Source organism: Talpa occidentalis, unplaced genomic scaffold (genome assembly GCF_014898055.3).
Source record: "Talpa occidentalis isolate TD23 unplaced genomic scaffold, MPIMG_talOcc4v2.1 talOcc4.16, whole genome shotgun sequence".
Taxonomy (NCBI): Eukaryota; Metazoa; Chordata; class Mammalia; order Eulipotyphla; family Talpidae; genus Talpa; species Talpa occidentalis.
The window spans coordinates 14187740-14202675 of NW_023601653.1; the positions used below are offsets into that span (position 1 = coordinate 14187740).

General features: G+C 35.1%; 1 protein-coding gene across 1 annotated transcript in view; it reads left to right on the forward strand.

The window, feature by feature from the left end:
- ANKS1B (ankyrin repeat and sterile alpha motif domain containing 1B) overlaps positions 1-14936 on the forward strand; it is a 793190-nt gene that overhangs the window by 89206 nt on the left and 689048 nt on the right. Inside the window, exons 2-4 of the mRNA XM_037513805.2 lie at positions 1996-2076; positions 8242-8398; positions 11069-11365. Of these exons, the coding sequence (XP_037369702.2) occupies positions 1996-2076; positions 8242-8398; positions 11069-11365 (535 nt within the window). The remainder of the gene's footprint in view (positions 1-1995; positions 2077-8241; positions 8399-11068; positions 11366-14936) is intronic.

A 14936-nucleotide genomic window follows, 5' to 3' on the forward strand; every position in this document is an offset into this window, starting at 1 on the left:
TTGAGCATGGTGGCCAAGCAATTTGTACTACGGAAGGCACAGCTGCAATCTTGAGGAAGTTGCCATACTTCTTATGCCCATCACAAACAGGGGAACCAGCAGAAGGGGCAGAGATGTTGAGCCTTTTGTTTCTACCCTTCAAGTGAACTCCAGTCTTCTCTAAGGTAATGAAGACACCAGTGAGTCCAAAACATATTCAACACCAGCATCACCCCAGTTGATGTGGGATCTTGTTCTTGGATTTTCATTGATGTCTCAGTTCCCATTCTCAACCTTGACTGTGCTATTGAACTTGCCATGGGTGGGATAATAGTGAAACCCACAGACCTTGTAGCTGAGCTCAATATCAGGTACTTAAAGTTCAGTGTCTCTGAATCTGAAGTCATTGTTCTCCATCTGCGCTGCCTGCTCCTAAGCAGATTTACATCCCCTTTCCATATCGTAATAATATTGTCATTTTCCTTCCAGTCATCTATATCTGAGCTAGTACACTAGGATAGTACACTAGAATAGTATACCAGAATAGTTCACTAATCTGAGTTATTCTAGTGTACTACTTCCTCCTTTCTTCAACTGATCCCTGCAATCCGATTTATTTGTCCTGTCAGTTACTATTTGATCAATGCATTCTATTCCTTTTTCTGGTCCTGCATTAGTTTAAGTCTGTTATGATCTCCCATTTGGAATATGGATTCGTTCTCAGAGATTCCTGTGTTTCTCTGGTTCCTCCATTGCCTCACTAGTTTGTAATTATTAGCTAATGTGTGTGTGTTCTCTATTAGCCTCTTTTCTTGTAAAGAAAAGCCTTGAATTAATGATTGTTTACTCTTAGTGCCTGGCTTCATATATGACATACAATTGACTTTCAGTAATTATTTTGTGAGTTAGTCATTTGATGTTAGTTTTGATGATGTTAATGTCATCATGAACATCAGATAACTTTTTTTGTTCACTTTTGGAAAATGTATTTCCATGCCTTATTGTTTCAAAAGCTGATCTTTGTGATGATCAGGTATAAAATGAACTTTTAAAAAATATAGTCACATACTGGGTAGGTTATATAATGTACAGACTAAAACTTACTATTAGAAAACAACAAATTAGGGAGAAAGCAAAATAAGGTATGGGGGAAAATGCAAGGAAATGGAAAGGAAAACACATTAACATCGAGACCCTCTATAAGACTTTGGTAGTATGCATTTACATATTTTGTGTCAAAAGATGTTATTTGGTAATACCACCAGAATTTGAATAAACTGGAAAAAATTTCTTAACAATTCCCTTATTAAGTTATAAAAAGTCTTTTACTTACACCAAACATTATTTTTGGAAAAATAAAAATATAAAAAAAAACTTTGTCTTTGGAAAAAAAATATAGTCACATATTATATCCAAAATATATATTGTATAGTAATATAATGATAACTTCAAAACTGTTGGAATCTTCTTGCCATTTACATCAGCCCAAATCTTCAATTATATATAATCTTCAATTATATTTTCAACTATGAAATACTATAAATTCTTGGTAGCAATTGAACAGCAAGCAGAGTCTACATTCTTTCCGTAGTGCAAAAATATCTTGTAACTTATGTAAATCATTGCCATTTCAGAATGAGTGTGTTAAAAAGGAGGAGGCAAGTGTCATAAATCTTGATTCTTTGGTATGGAATATGGTAACTGAATGTTAATTGCTCCTAATATTAAGTAATGTTATAAAGGAGGAGGGAATTTTTGAATCCAAATTTCAATGCATGACAGGGGGCTACATTCACTAATCATTTCTGAAGGTAGTTATATTCTCTAATAATTTCTCTGCCTCAAATAAATGAAGTTATTGTTCAAGAGGAATGCATGAAAGATGACAATCATTTTCTACATGGCTATGATTTTCATATGTAACTTGCTGCTGGCTCTGGAGCTATCAAGCTTCTTTTTGGTTTTCAAAGCACGATTCTGCATAACCGTTAACTCTGCCTTGTGCTTTATTTGCAGCATCTGGAGAGGCCCCAATGTGAACTGCACAGACAGTTCGGGTTACACTGCTTTACACCATGCAGCCTTAAATGGACATAAGTAAGTGCCACTTATTTGGACTGGGATCCTTGCGTGTTTAGTTACAGGTGATGAAGTTCATTATGTCTGATGATACCTGTGTCATGTTGCCATGAGTCCCCTGGGCTTAGGTGAATTTGGAGAGGCACCAGGTGGGAACACTGACAAGTTAAGCTTGGTAGGAATATTGCTGAGGATGAATGTATGCAGAGTGCAATGCAAGAGAATTGCTTGGACATTGTCAAAATCATACAAGGAGAATGAAACAAATAACACAACCATCTTAGTCATGTGTAGGTTTGGAGTAAAACACTGAAAGCCATCCTGCCATTTTTAGTGTCTTCACCTAACATGGGGTGGAGGGAAACCCTATTAGATTCTTCTTTTTTTTTTTAAACATTATTATGTTTTTAATTTCCTTTTTTTTTTAGATTTATTTTTTTATTTATACAAGCACTGGGTACAGTCAGAAGCATAGGAGGGTGAGAGAATTCACCAGAGTCAGAGCAGAGAGCAGAGCAGGCAGACTGATGAAATACACTGCTGAGGGGAGCAGCGGGCTGCAGGAGAGGTCTGGCGCCATGTGGGACCCTCTCCAGCGGCCAGGGATCAAACTGGCGCTGCAGAGGCTGCGGGAAGCTTTGCAGCCCAGCGTTCAACTGCTGCGCCACCAGGGAGGCCCCCCTATTAAATTCTTGCTGTAATAAGCAGCTGGCACATAGGTGAACCACTTTACCATCCTTTTAATTTACCATCATTTAATTAAAATGCATTTTATTTTCATTCATGATAGTCTTCCTGGCTTTCAACTGAAAATTATCAAATTATGTCTCAAATGCTGTGATAGGATACAGTATGCCAAATAAAAGAATGTAGAGCCAAAACTATCACTTTTCCCCAGTGGGTTAGCTGGGTAACCTAATGGTTTAGTTCCAAAGTCAGAGTGTGATGAGGCCCCTGAATGATTCAGATATTGTGTTCTCTCAGAAGAGAAACCACCTTCTATATGTGTCTCCTCCTCCTACCTATTTCTACTTTGCGCTGATGATCCAATTTAGTCTTCCCAGATCTGTCTGGATCATTTCATTTCACTTCAGTTTTTAGATGTGGTAATATACTGCTTAAAAATGCTAGTTACATTTTGCTTTCCCACCTAAGATTTCTTTTAGTCTGTGAATAGAGGAAAATGCTTAGTTATATTTGATCATATTTTATAGTCTTAAGACTTGCACACAAGAAACACTGTATTTTTGTCACTGTTTATCATGATGACATTTTCTACCTTAAAATTTATTGCATCAATCTAACATTATCATTTTTGAAACATCTGAATCACTTAAAATATCATAAACTTACTATTTCATCACTTGGATTCTTAGTGTGGAAATTCCCAAATTACATTTCTTTTCATCCAGTCCCTGTTGTGTTATGTCATCTAACTTGGAGCTTTTTTATTTTGCTAGATCTGTTTCAATTGTAGTACTGTCTTTCTGTAGCATGAAAAATGTGTCCAGATCCCCACCACCTTAATCTTTTAAAGGAATTGCTCTTTTTTCTTCTTTGTACCTGGGTCATCAGGAATGAAGCCAGGATTAATCAACTCAAGCTATGGAGTACTGATGGCTTCTTTGGTTATTTTAACTATGGGGTCAATGTCATGGCATTGGGAAGACAAGTTATCCAATTGAATGGATATTGTCTCAAAGTAATATTGTCTCTGTATGTATTAGCATTCACATCCCTCCTTGATTTTCAGTGTTTAGTAAATGTTATTAATTTATGCTCTGAAGTTCTAACTATTGAGAAGTGTTTCCCTGTGGTCCATGACATACTTTTTAATTTCTGTTGGCAATGTGCTACATGAAGATAGCTTAAGTGAATTGAATAGTAATCATTAAGATGCTCATGATGAGGGCCTCCCTGGTGGCTCAGGGGTTAAGATGCAATCTATGAAGCAATCAGCAGCCACTACAGCACGAGTTTGATTTCTGGCCGGCTAGGGAGAAACCCAAATGGTGGGAGAGAACTCTCCTGTCTTGCCCGCTGCTCCCCTCAGCAGTATACTTCATTCCGTCTGCCTCTTCTGTTCCCCACTCTGTCTCGGTGAATCCTCTCACCCCCATGTCTCTGGCCTGTACCCCAATTCTTGTATAAAAATAAATAAATCTTTAAAAAAAAGATGCACACGATGAGTTGGGGGTTTGACTAGATATCATTGAATATCTAATTGCGGATATTCTCTGAAAATTATGTTTGATTTTTCTGAAAATATCAATTTTCTAGCAAGATTTTACTCAGTGTCATTCTACAGGTATAGGAAAATTCAAATCCCATCTCTCCATTTCTGCTAGTATGTGACCTCAAGTCATTAATCAATCACTCTGAACCTCAGTTTGAAGTACTGGATATATTGAGTGGATAATTTTCATTTTTCCTTCCAATTATAACATTTTATAATACAATTTTTTAGTATCACTGTGGCTCAACTATATCTATTGGTGCTATACCTGGTGAACTTTGGATTTTCATTTAGAGTTATAAAGGTTTCCTGATGTCAATTATTTAAATTATCCTTAAACTTTTACAGTGTTTTTTTTTAAGATTTATTTTTATTTATTTATGCATTCAAGATCTGGGTTGTAGGCCACAGATGAGAGGATTCACCTGAGAGAGAGCAGATCCACTGAAATACACTACTAAGGAGAGCAGTAGGCAAGACAGGAGAGGTCTGCTGTGCCATGTGGGTCAGCAGCCTGCCCGGGGATTGAACTCATGCTTCAATGGTTGGCGATATGTTGATAGCACTGAGACTTAACCCCTGTGCCACCAGGGAGGTCCCTATCCTTGAACTTTTAGACTAGAGATCATTTATTCTTCCCTATGTTCCTTGCTTCTGTCATTTCATAAATGGAGAAACAGGACATTCTGGACAAGTGACTTAATGGCCACTTAGATATTAAGGTGCGGCTGTGTGTGGAGTCTAAGTATCCTGCTTCCAGATGTAGCTTTGCCAACTCTGTATTAGCTCCCCTTTGTGGCTACATGCACATCAGATTCCTAAACTCACCCTGCCCTTTCTCTGTCACCTTATGTATTTTAGGACTGCCTCCCATTATCATTAAATAGTGTGTTCACCTGGAATGCTCATTTTAATATTGGTTAAGTTGCAAAGTTATTTGAGGAAGAAAAAGATGTCGTAGAATTTATCTCAGAGCCAGAAAAGAATGGCTTTTCTTTCTTTTGCCTTTGCTGTTCTCACTTAGCATAGGTAATGAACAATTGATTATGTCAGCATAACAACATAGCATATCCATGTTTGTTGTTGCTGCTTTTACATCCCTCAGTTCAAGCTTGTTCACATTATGATTTCTTAGCTAAAGTTCATGAAATCATAGAGTTGGAAGGATAGTAACAGGGTCCTGTTATTTATTCTCTTGCTTTGAGCACAGACTTTTCCCCTACCCCCAACATGCAAGCTCTCACACTGCTTATTCAGCCAGTTTCTCCTACTTTCTCTGTTTTGTTGGGAGCTCTGGCTTATCAATGCTAGTAGCTAATCCACAAACGGAACAACATTTTCTGCCACAGTATTCCAAAAGAACAACTCATCTCTACTTAGCCACATTGGGATGCAGTAGAAAATGTACAATATGGATGTCCTGGGTCATTTGTAATTACAGATTAGGAAATCATTACCTTCAAGTGATAGGGAAAAAAAGATGGTCAGCAGAGCAGAACCCACTAGCAATGATTATAAACAAATCACTTCAATAGATGGAGAGAGACCTGACTTTCTCTTTTTAAAAAGTGGAGGATTCCTACTACACATTTGATTCCTTAAATTCTCCTCTGAATAGCACTTAGCCAGCCAGCCACTGGACCTGTCTGCTGCCCTATGTCCATTCTTTCTTTTCTATTTCCCTTCCTTCCTCTTCTTTTCCTGTCTCCCTCTTTCCTTTCTTCCTCTCTTTTTTCCTTTCTCTTTAAAAAATAATTGTGTCATTTCCTATAAGACTTCATTAAGATGGTTTATTCATGTTTTATTTTGATTCTTTTGATATAGTAAATCCCTTTTTAATGTTAATTTTTATCTCATTATTAATATTGGGTACATTGTAATTCTTGGAAGAGGGTCTGAAAAAATGTCAGCGTTCATTTGTAACTTTATCTTTGAGTTATGGGGTTAAAATATTTTCTGTTTTTGCTTCTCATTCTGTAAATATTTAATGCCTGAATCCTAGACTCCATTATCTGTAATCCAGATTATATCTCAAATTTGATCTTGAATTCATATAGTAAACTCTCTGTTGTCCTTTTGATTTGCCCTTTCTTAGGCTTCCTGATTCTGAAGGGTCCTAAGTTAGTTACTCTTCTTCTTTAGATATTATAGAAAATATGTAACATTTAATTTGTTCTTAATGAGTCTGGATGCAAAAGGTCAGAGTAATACATGTTACTCGTGATATACATGGATGTACCATAAAAATTAATGACAATTTGTTCATTAGTATTTTATTTATGTTTCAGTAATACTTATTTGATCAAAAAAGCTTTATAATTCATAAATACATTTTCATATTGAAATCTGAACTCAGCCACTTCATTAACTAATATACCTAAATAAGATGACTCAATTTTAATCAACAATCCATTTAATAAAATGAATTTTTAAAAAGCATAAAAAGAAACAATAGTATTAAGTTAGGATTGTAGTGTTTACCAAAGGCAGTTTCATAATCATATGGATTATTTTTTTCTGTTTTTATATTTGGTGGTAATAACACTATAAAATGATTAGTAAATGGCAAATGATTAGTAAATTTGCCAGTTTTTTACCATATCATAAATCATCCTGAATAAAGAAAGAGGGCATATCACATACATTATTAGAATATGACAATAAAAATTGAGCCAGGGAGCAAATGACATTCTGAATGGTTTGAATGAAAGGGAAAGAAAATGGGATTGATGATGCAATCAAACTTTTCTCTTTACCCCTTGAAAGGAAATGCTTTTAGGAGAAGTTTCAGAACATGTTTTTTCATTTGCTTAAGCATCGAGAAATGAAATCAAAACCTTTCACATAATTGTCTTTCTCTGCTCTATGAATTTGGAGAAGGCTCAATTTTGGTAAGATAAACACTTTGGTTAGATCCAAGTGTTTAGTTTATATTTAAATGTGGAACTACTTCATTAAAAATAATCATTGTGATTGATCACCATTTCAGTAACCTGCTTTTGAGAATAATTTTTTATTTTATACAATCAGTACAACTTTGGTTTAGGATTACTGTTTTTGATTGTTTCATATAAGTTCTATATATTGTATATTAAGATTTATTCATTAATCCTGGAGATTAAATTCAAAATCTTATTGGTAGGTTATATTGAGTATGTGTTGAAGTTGTATCAGTGGTGGGACTTTTCTCGGTGAATTTCCCTCTTGAAATATTTTCTTAGGTTTGGACTAAAAAGGTGAAGGACTAAAAAGGGGGAATCTTGGATTTAATACTACAGCTACCTCGTTAAAGTTCCTTTTGTACTGTGCTATGTGAATTCTCTTCAGTATGCATTTTCAACTCCTTATTCCAGTTTTCCATAGGAATGATGTATAAACTCTTTAAATAATCTCTTGGTAGTGTAACTTTTTATGTATACAGGGAATTTGTGCCTCAACTTCTACTTAAGGCTAAATCTCAGATACAGGTTATCAGGAAAGACCTTTTTTAAAAGATGAGGAGAGAGATAAATTTTAATTATTTTCCTTAAATCATTTAGTTAATGTAATTACATAATTTTTGCACAGATGAATTTTATTAAATGCTTTTATTGGGTAGCCAATGCTCTCACTCTGGGGTAGTTGTTTTCTGTAAGAAAAATAGCCAAATGTTGAACAGGCAAACTCTTTTTAAAAAATTTTATTTTATTTTTTAATTGAAGCAACACTGCATTATCACATAAGTTTCAGGTGTGCTTCATTTTAAGTCAACATCTGTACAAACTACAGAAAGTTTCAATTAAAAATCCAATTCTATCCTTCACCATATGACTGACCCCTTATGCCCAATTTTATGTCTCACTACCTTGAATGATTACTCTAAATTACCAGTCAACACCCACTATACTCATAATTACATGTTAATAAAATCTGCATTGTTCAGCATGTTTTTCTTTTTTTCTTCTTAGGGACATAGTTCTCAAACTACTTCAGTATGAGGCATCCACAAATGTAGCAGACAACAAAGGTTATTTTCCTATACACCTGGCTGCCTGGAAAGGAGATGTGGAAATTGTGAAGATTCTTATTCATCATGGACCATCACATTCCAGAGTCAATGAGCAGGTACAATAGTCAAATGTTGGCATGTTCTATAATTTTTCTAGAGTTTTGCAAAGCAAATCCACATTGAAAAATTAATCATTTCCATCTTTACCCTGCCAAAGACCTTCACACTGCTGAATTTCCTAAGGGAGAAATTTGAAAAATCTTTTGCACTTGTAAATGATATGCTGGGCATCTGTAAAGATATTTGTCAGTATGCATCTTTGCCCCAAATCTGTGGGTGCAGAGCAGTCTCTGTCTGTAGCCATCTTTTTTTCCATGCTCTGTCAAGAGTTAGACTCTTTTCACACCTAAGTTAGATACTAACCCTTGTGTCTACAGCACAGAGCATACAGGTCAAGATTCATAAGAGCTTTTCCAAAAGCTCTCCTCACTCAGTTGAAGGAGAAAAAATACCTACTTCCTTAAAAAGTATCCACTTCTTTTCTTTGGCCAAGAAAATTCCCACTAATGAAAAAAAAAAAAAGATGTTTGGGCCTCCCCTGGTGGCTCAGGCAGTTGAGCGCAGCAGCGCTGTGAAGCTGTCCGCAGCCTCTGAAACACCAGTTCAATTCCCAGCCGGTGAGGGTCCTACATGGCAAGACAGACCTCTCCTGTCTGGCCCACTACTCCCCTCAGCAGTGTATTTTGTCAGTCTGCCTGTTCTGTTCCCCGCTCTCTCTCTGGTGAATCCTCTCACCCTCCTGCCATCTGGCCTGTACCCAGGTTCTTGTATAAATGAATAAATGAATCTTTTTTTTTTTTTTTAAAAAAGATGTTTAACAAAATCTCACATGAAGAAAGTAACTGTACTGTCTTTGCCTCCCTTTTGGAAGCATCCTTTTTATAGTTGTTAAATATTTAAAGATAGAACAGAATTCACATTTGTAAAGTAAATTGGAGTTTTTCTTAATAAAATTTTAAATGCTAAAACAATGATGGCAATCATTTGCATAATGCTTTACATTTACATAGAGCTTTCACAGTAAGTAGAATTTGTGAATCAAAATGCAAGATACAGTAGATACAGTTGCTAGTCACATATTAAGAATTTCATGTATGTGTATCTATAGACAGTGCTTGAGTAAATGGAGTAAAAATCTGCAGCAGTATGGTATTACAGGGAAAATCATGATATTTCTAAGTATATAATATCTGTATTATAATGGACATATTAAAAAGGAACACCATTCTTAATATTCTAAATAAAGAACACCATACATTCCAAAAAGCAAAATATGATCTCCTAGTACAGTATGATAACAAACACCTTGAGCTCTGTATGCCCCCTACTGTTCCCATTTTGTAAAACTATATTTGAAATCAGCATGCAGACCGACAATTGAATTACAACTATGGCATTAAGCAGCAGGTTGGCAGTTGTCCAATATCAATGCAAGTGGGTTACTCGAGGGCAAGTGCATCTAATGAAGTACAATTAGCATATTGCTCAAATGCATACAGTTTGCAGGCCTTTGACTGAAATTCAGAGTAAAGAATTAAAAAAAATACTAGCACTAGATATAAACAGCAAAGGGAAGAAAACATTTTTTTTCCCCAACAAAATGTAGTTGTAGAGAAGACTAATTAGGAAAAATACTTTATTAATTAAAGGTGTCTTATTAATATTTATCACAACAAAAACTTGTTTCCAGGTTACACAATGCAAGTTATTTTGTGAGAATACACTAATAAATTCAGTCTTCATGAAACTGACAGATTTGACTATCAGCATATCACGAGAAAAAAGGAAATTAATGGGAATGCTATTTATTGTGTTCTCAGAAAAATCACAAGTTAGAGAATCGTTTGTGGGATGAGCCATCTGGTGGTTATTCTTAAAATTGCCTGAATGCCTGAAAGAACCTGAGGGAATATGATAAAATAATCCAAGATTAAACAAGAGGATGTGAGCTTTTACAAATGAAATATTTTTCAAATACCATGAAAATAAAAGCCCCTTACTATTTATTTACATTTGAAAATTGAACATTTTAAATGGCATATGATCGTAATGGTGTTTTAAGGAGAAGCACTTATATTCTGTGATGGTAAACAGATCAGTTAAAATATTACAAAAAGTATTTTTAAGGTGATTGGAATTCAGAATTCCTTTTTCAGTTCTATTACTTGGTGCTGTGGTTTCTATTGAAAAGAAGTTGAAAAGTTCTAGAGATTTTTTTTAAACTTTGCTTTGGTATTATGTTATGATGTTCAAATTGTGATAGTTAGGTCTTCTGATATCTGAAAGTTCCCCTGAGGTCTAATTCAGCTACTTTTAAGAATAATTCTATCTTAGATTTTAATGTTAAAGAAAATAAAGCATTTTCTTTAGATTCTTAAGCTACACTTAAGACAGGATCACTGACATGGGAATCCACATGTTGACCATGTATAAACCCTATGAATATTTTCTCCTTAATGATGGAGTGATAAAAGTAACTTTTTTCTTGAGACGGATCAATGTTCATTGGAATTAATAGAAAAGAGTTTCAATTTTGCACTTATAATTTCCTAGGCTAAGACTTCTGCAAAAATAGAAGGTGTCTGAGGATCATAATTGACTTTTTCTTTTTCTCAAAATAGCCACATTTACATTTTCAAAGCATCTGAGGTTTAAGTTACTGTGTTCAAATTTTGATCACTAACCACACTCCTGAAAACTTGCATTTAATGTCTTTGTCTTAACAGAACAATGAAAATGAAACTGCCTTACACTGTGCGGCTCAGTACGGGCACTCTGAGGTAGTGGCTGTTCTCCTAGAAGAGCTCACTGACCCAACCATCAGGAACAGCAAGCTGGAAACCCCTTTGGACCTGGCGGCGCTCTACGGACGGCTAAGAGTGGTCAAAATGATCATCAGTGCTCACCCCAATTTAATGAGCTGCAACACTCGGAAGCACACCCCCTTGCACCTGGCAGCACGCAATGGTCACAAGGCAGTGGTCCAGGTGCTGTTGGAAGCAGGAATGGATGTGAGCTGTCAAGTGAGTCTTCTCTTAGCTCCTATTTAAAACTGATGATGCAGTTGCTTTGCTTTGAGATAAGAGGTTAAAGCATATGTAGAACTCTTACCATGTTTTGAATCAGTCAGATGTTTATAAGTATTTTTTAACTGCTAAATCCCAGGCACTTGGCTGCACACTATTGGGAAATAGAACAAGATAGAAGGCATAATCTCTGACCTCTTTCTAATTTGAGGGCTAGGCATTGAAAAATTATTACTTGATGGCAGTTTGTGTGGTATCATTAGTAATTGTTTCCTTTCTCAGTGTCTAGAACACAGCCTAGCAAACACTGGGAGTCCAGTCAAAGCCTAGTGAATGAAACAAAATTCACTGTAACATTTTTGAGTATGTGCTTTGTATTTAGTATGTCTGCACATTTAGAATTCCATTCTCACAGCTATCCTGTGGGATTGAGAGCTAGTAGGTTCCAGTTAAGAACTGAGGTATTAAATTCAAAGATTTAAACTTGCCTAAGGATTCGTAACTGATAAACCCATAGGTGAATTTTAGACTTACTGATTAATACCCAAGCTTCTTTCTAAAATAATGTACTGTTTATATATGATTAGTGAAGGAATGATCACTAATCTCAGGGCAGGTAGGAAAAAAAAATATTGGAGATTTATAGTTTGAGTTGAGCTTTGAAGGATAACATCCAAATAGGTTTTATTTCTCCAGAAGGAAAGGACAATCTATTTTTGTTGTTATTGAGGTAATATTGATTTACAACACTATATATGTTTTAGGAGAGCAGTCATATTTCTTCCCACCACCAAGGTACTCATAATCCTCCACCACAGTCCAGTGGGCCCTGTACCTGCTTTGTTCCTACACTATAGTAATCTCAGTTCAGATTTGAAAGGGTTAATTCGAAGGATTTGTTTTTGTTTTGTTGTCTGTTTATTTGTTTTGTTTCTTTATAATCCATATGTGAGTAAATTTGTCTGGTTTTTGTCTTTTTCCTTCTGACTTATTTTACTAAGCAAAATTTCTTCAATTCCATCTGTGCTGTTACAAATAGCAGTATTTCATGCTTTTTTATAGCTGAGTGCTATTCCATCATATAATATTTGTGTCTGTGTGTTTGTGTGTATGTGTTTATCTATATATAGAGTTAACCTTGGATATACAGTCTAGAAAGTTCATTTAAAGCAGATACGTATATGGAGGGACAACAGATAAATGTATGTTGGCAGATGTATTGGTGGGAATATGAGATGGCTTCTATTATTTCAGTGAAATAAAAGCAAAACTACAATAACAGAGGGATAACAGGGAAAGAGGTATTGAAGTTTGGGGAAGAGAGGAGAAATTGTGAAATAATCATCTAGTAGAAGAGTGACTATTTTATCAGTCTATCCACGTAGGAACATGTTTTCCTGCCACTGTAAACTGTTTGAGAGCAAAAGCTGTACTTTGCTCAGCTTTGCTTTTAAACAGCACTTAGCATAATAATCTTTATTCTTTTATTAATTTTCTGTAATTTTAGTTTCTTTAAATATTCATGTGAAATCCAATTGGCTTAATGTTATGCTCATGTTTTTAACTCTCAAAGTTTTGATAAGAGAAACTCACAAGAAACACATAACAGTTAAAGCAGCACCCCTGCCACCTAGTTACTCAAACTCAGGTCAGAATTCATAAAAATAACTGCTAATTTTCTTTTTTCTTTTTTTTTTTTAAAGATTTATGTATTTATGCATACAAGAGCTGGGGTTTAGGCCAAAGGTGCGGAGGGTAAAAGGATTCACCAGAGACAGAGTAGGGAGCAGAACAGGCAGATCTACTGAAATACACTGCTGAGGGGAGCAGCGGGAGAGACAGGAGAGGTCTGCTGCTCCATGTGGGTCACCTCCCTGCCTGGCTGGGGACTTGAACTTGTGCTGCAGTGGCTGGCGGTAGCTTGATAGTGCTGTCTTTAACCCCTTGCGCCACTGGGGAGGCCCCAATAACTGCTACTTTTCAAGAGAAACTTCTCAATTAAATAAATTAATAAATAAATCCTGCTTTATGAATATCTTAATATGATTGATCTCTTTATTATGAAATCTTTTAAGACTAGAGAATTTATAAGTAAGAATAATGTGAAATTTACCCAACAAAATTCAATTATCTTGCTCACTAGTTCAAATATGTGTTACAATTAAAAATCGCTCAGAAAGAAATGAGGCAGGAAATAAAGCTTCTATAGAAAACATTAATATAATGCTACATTTAAAAACATTTGCAATTACAAGAAAAAACAAGATCCTCCAAAGTCATCTCTAAATTTTAAAAAATTATTCATAATAACTTGAATATAATTAAAGTCTAAAAGAACATAACTATAATTTACTAAAAGGGATTAATTTTTATACTAATTCTCAACTGGCTAACTAGAACAATTTAATGAATATCAAATTTACTGTAGCAGTTTAGGGTTATAGTTTATTATGATTGATTTTCAGCCAGTGAGAATACCTGCAGACCTCTACTGTCTACTTCAGGTTTGATATTAAAACGTTTTCTAGCTATATCTTGGCTGGTATTAAACCTTTTCACTTAAAATATTATAACTTTCAATTTCTAGAAGTGTTATTTGGTTCATTTTCACATCTGGTCCATTTTGATAGTCCTCTTATTCTTTAGTTATATATGATATACTCTCAGTTTTCATCTTATCGGTCATAAATGTTTTATGTTCTGTAGTTGAACTTTCTACTAAGTGAAGATTTTGTAGGCCTTACTCTTTTTTCTAGTATTTTTTGCTCTTAATGATTTATTTTCTTTCATGTTTAGTGATTTCTAATTTTAAATCTGTGCTTCTTAGAGCTTTTTCTAGTGGAATTCTTGAAGTCTGTCTTAAAGTGTATTTTCTCAGAGATGATTTATATCTGCTTCTGCTAGCCATTTATATCTGCCTCTGATACTACAACCCAGATTCCTGTATTTTTGGCTCAGAATCTGGGAATCACAGTGCTTGTGCAATTTTGACTCTATCCTCATTTGAGGATAGACTTATGGTTAGGAATTCTTGGGTGCTGTGTTTATTTTGTTATCCATCTCCACTTAAAACCTAGACCAAAATAGACATCCTTACTTTCTTCCCCTGTGCAACATGTTTAAATTTTTTTTTCCACCAAGTATATTTAGGGGTTGTTCTTTGAGTTTATTTGAGTTTCTTAGGGGTCCATTAGGCTCTCCACTTGCTTGGACTTTAGACTGTCTCCTACATCTTTTCCACTTCCACCTTGAGTGACGGATTGAAACCTATCACAGATTGGTGAATTCCCACTGCTTAACCACTGGGTTGATATTTTTTGTCAGACACTCCCTTCCCCGAGTTCTGAGGATTTCCGCTGTTTTTCCTATTTATCCTTGTGCTTAAAACATTTTCAGAATTTTAAGGTATACTATTCTATGAAGGTTTTTTCTTTAAAACCAAAATTCTGTGAAAATTTAAATAAAGACAATCAAATCAGCATTAAGAAAGTTGGTTGAAAAACACAGAATGAGGAGTGAGAAAAATCAGATTTTTTCAAGGGTTGTTTTTTTTTGGGAAAAGTTAAAT